At 40.1% G+C, this 2,884-nt stretch overlaps 1 protein-coding gene across 1 annotated transcript; it reads right to left on the bottom strand.

Annotated features, from left to right (window-relative positions):
• Window positions 1–679: 679 nt before the first annotated feature.
• On the bottom strand, window positions 680–2,609 carry LOC149227061 (BAHD acyltransferase DCR-like). The gene is made up of 2 exons (XM_089375407.1): window positions 1,902–2,609; window positions 680–1,612 (listed from the first exon to the last, which is right to left on the bottom strand). Exons 1-2 carry the CDS (start codon window positions 2,325–2,327, stop codon window positions 701–703), a joined length of 1,338 nt encoding a protein of 445 aa, XP_089231533.1. The 5' UTR covers window positions 2,328–2,609; the 3' UTR covers window positions 680–700.
• Between the last annotated feature and the right edge of the window lie 275 nt (window positions 2,610–2,884).

Here is a 2,884-nt window from a genome sequence, read left to right as displayed (position 1 = left end):
AAATCAAAATCAAAATAAATCACTGCAATAGCTTAGCTCGCGATACCAAGGGCCCAATGCCCTCACACTTAATTACCTTGTGATACAAAAGCCCAATGCATTCACACTAGTTTTGTTTTTAGTAATGGGAAAATTAAAGGATTGAACATAAATTAATCCTAAAGTCAAAGTCAAAATAAATCACTGCAATAGCTTAGCTCGCGATACCAAGGACCCAATACCCTCACACTTAATCACCTTATTCGCGATACCAAGGGCCCAATGCCCTCACACTTAATCACCTTATAATACAAGGGCCCAATGCATTCACACTAGTTTTGTTACACTTAATCACCTTATAATACAAGGGCCCAATGCATTCACACTAGTTTTGTTTTTAGTAATGAGAAAATTAAAGCATGCATTTACACTACTTTGGGAAAATTAAAGCATGCATTCACACTAGTTTTGTTTTTTGTAATGGAAAATTAAAGCATATAAGATATATGAAAATGAAATCATTTTTAGTGTGATTTTTTGATTTTTTTTATATTGGAAATTGGAATTGAGTAAAAAAAATTAAGTGAATTTTAATTTTTGTTATTTAAATTAATTTTTTAATTGTATACATATTTCAGCAACCTAAAAACCGCTTTGCTTATGATTTCAATAAATCCAATAAAACTTAAAAAAAAAAAATACACTAAAAAGCAAATTTTGCTTAGCTGTTAAGATCTTGGAGCAAAAATTGAGCATCAGAGTTAAGCATTTGCATAGCGGAAGACCGAAGGCATATCTCCATGTCCACACTCCCACCCCCTTCCTTTCCAGGGTAGAGTGTGACTTTCCCGTCATACTTGTTACCGCCTCCACTTCTCGCACACATCGGTGGCCCGAACCCGAAATCGCTCTCGTAAACTGAAAATCTGGGTGAGCTTCCGATAACAATATGGTTAGCGAAGCCCTGGACGGAAGTTAAGTAGGGATTCTCCAGCCAATTTTCAATTTTGAGTCTAATCCTTTCGTCTCTCTGTGCTGCTTCTATGTTTTCCTGAAGAAGGTTCACTGTAGCTATAATGTTTGAATTATTCAGGAGCTCTCCCACTGTCGTAGTCATACGGATGAGATGAACCGCGTTGCCGAAATATGATTTGGGCAGAGGCGGAACGAGTTTCCTTCGGCAATCTACAGAGAAGCTAAGGGTGGTTTGCTCCTCGGATTTTAGCTTGCGCGCCCGTGTGATTGCCACCCAAATATGGATAGCCAGAGCTTTGAAGGAAGAGTAAATTACTGTTCCCGTCTTCTTCTCGTGCGTGTTGATGCGACTTTTGAGGTGTGCTATCTTGTTTTTACTGAACCGAAACAGAGTCTCCTGTAGATCGTGGGAAAGGGGAGGAAGCCTTTGGTAGGCCTCGACGGACTGGAGGTATACTTTGGTGTTCTGATTGGTTGTAGTCGTGGAAGAGGTGCAAATGCCTGCTCTGAAGCGATGGTGGGACGGAGGATTTGCTATGGTGGGAGAACCTCTGCAGATCTCAGACCAGGAGTTGATGAAGTGCCATGCGGAGTACCCATCGGCAACCATGTGATTCATGGAAAACGCCATAGCCACTGCATCTTTAAGCTGCGTCACCTGCGCCCGCCCAGATTTCTAAGTTGAATGACTTAAGCTTGGCGAAACACATACATATCATGAAATTCATTATAATGAGCTGAAAATAATGGAAATTCTGGCACAATTTTGATTAGATTTGGGGAAATTTAATCAAAGAAAACATCTTTCAAATCATTAATTAAAATCAGCGTGTAATTAAGGGCTTTTTGAATCACATACTGCTGTGCAGTAAATTATAACAAAGAAAACATCTTTCAAATCATTAATCAAAATCAGCGTGTAATTAAGGGCTTTTTCAATCACATACCTGAACTGCAAGCAAAGGAAGAGAACGGCCGTCTGCACAAATAGAGTGGTTGAGAGGAAACAGCAATTCCTGAATATAGCGAGGACTTTTGTGAAGGAGTATCTGGTCAAGAGTGACGTCTGCAACGGCCTCTATAAATTGGGCACCCTCGTCATTGCATTCGATATTTAGAAAACCGTCGGGAGAGTCGACCAATCTGCCAGCAAAAGGGTAGAAATAAACGAGCACCTCTGCCAGGCTCCATTTCAACCGCTCAATGGTTACTTGGTGCGAATTGTTAGCAACTTGTTGTTGGAAGAATAGTACTTTCTGAGTGTAGCTGGCCTCTGCTAGCTGAAGATCAAATGGAGAAAGCGGGCAATGCTTTTCTTGCGTTGGATTTGCAGGAAAGACTGTGGAACTGCTCACTGTGCTTAGACTGCCCATGGAGAATAAGTTTTCTACTGAACAGAAGAAGAATTAGAGTCCAGGTCCAACAGAAGCATTATAGCCAAACCTGAACAGGTCCAGGTTTTATAGCTTCATGTTCCTGTGACTAAATTTGTCTCCCGATGGTTCAAATTAAAGTCCCACCTCTGCAATCTCAGATATCCTCTCTTCAATTTCGGCTTTACACGCCACCATGCTTAACGCCGTGAGAGTTTCGAAACTCATCCAGTCTTTCAATCCGGTCCTTCTTTGCACAAGTTTGACTTCCCTCGATCCCCTTGTGCCGATAAAGTTTTTTTTTTCAGTAGAAAAAACATCCCCATGTGCCGATAAAGGTTTTTTTCCGGTAGAAAAAAACATCCCCATGTGCCGATAAAAAAAAAATTCAGAAGAAAAAAACAGAAAAAAATTATTTTATTTTTTTTCAGTGGAAAAAAACAGAACAATCTCATATTTGATAGGATTGTTTTACATGTTCGATCGGTATTTTTTCAGTGGTTTCAGCTCACCTTACTTTGGTCCAAAAGATCAATGTGCCGACTCGCCGAGAAAGT

This window comes from Pinus tabuliformis, chromosome J, assembly GCF_031772625.1.
Source record: "Pinus tabuliformis cultivar Carrire ecotype Pingquan chromosome J, CPIR1, whole genome shotgun sequence".
NCBI lineage: Eukaryota > Viridiplantae > Streptophyta > Pinopsida > Pinales > Pinaceae > Pinus > Pinus tabuliformis.
The sequence above is the reverse complement of the archived record's forward strand: the minus strand, read 5'-3'. Positions and strand labels throughout refer to the sequence as shown.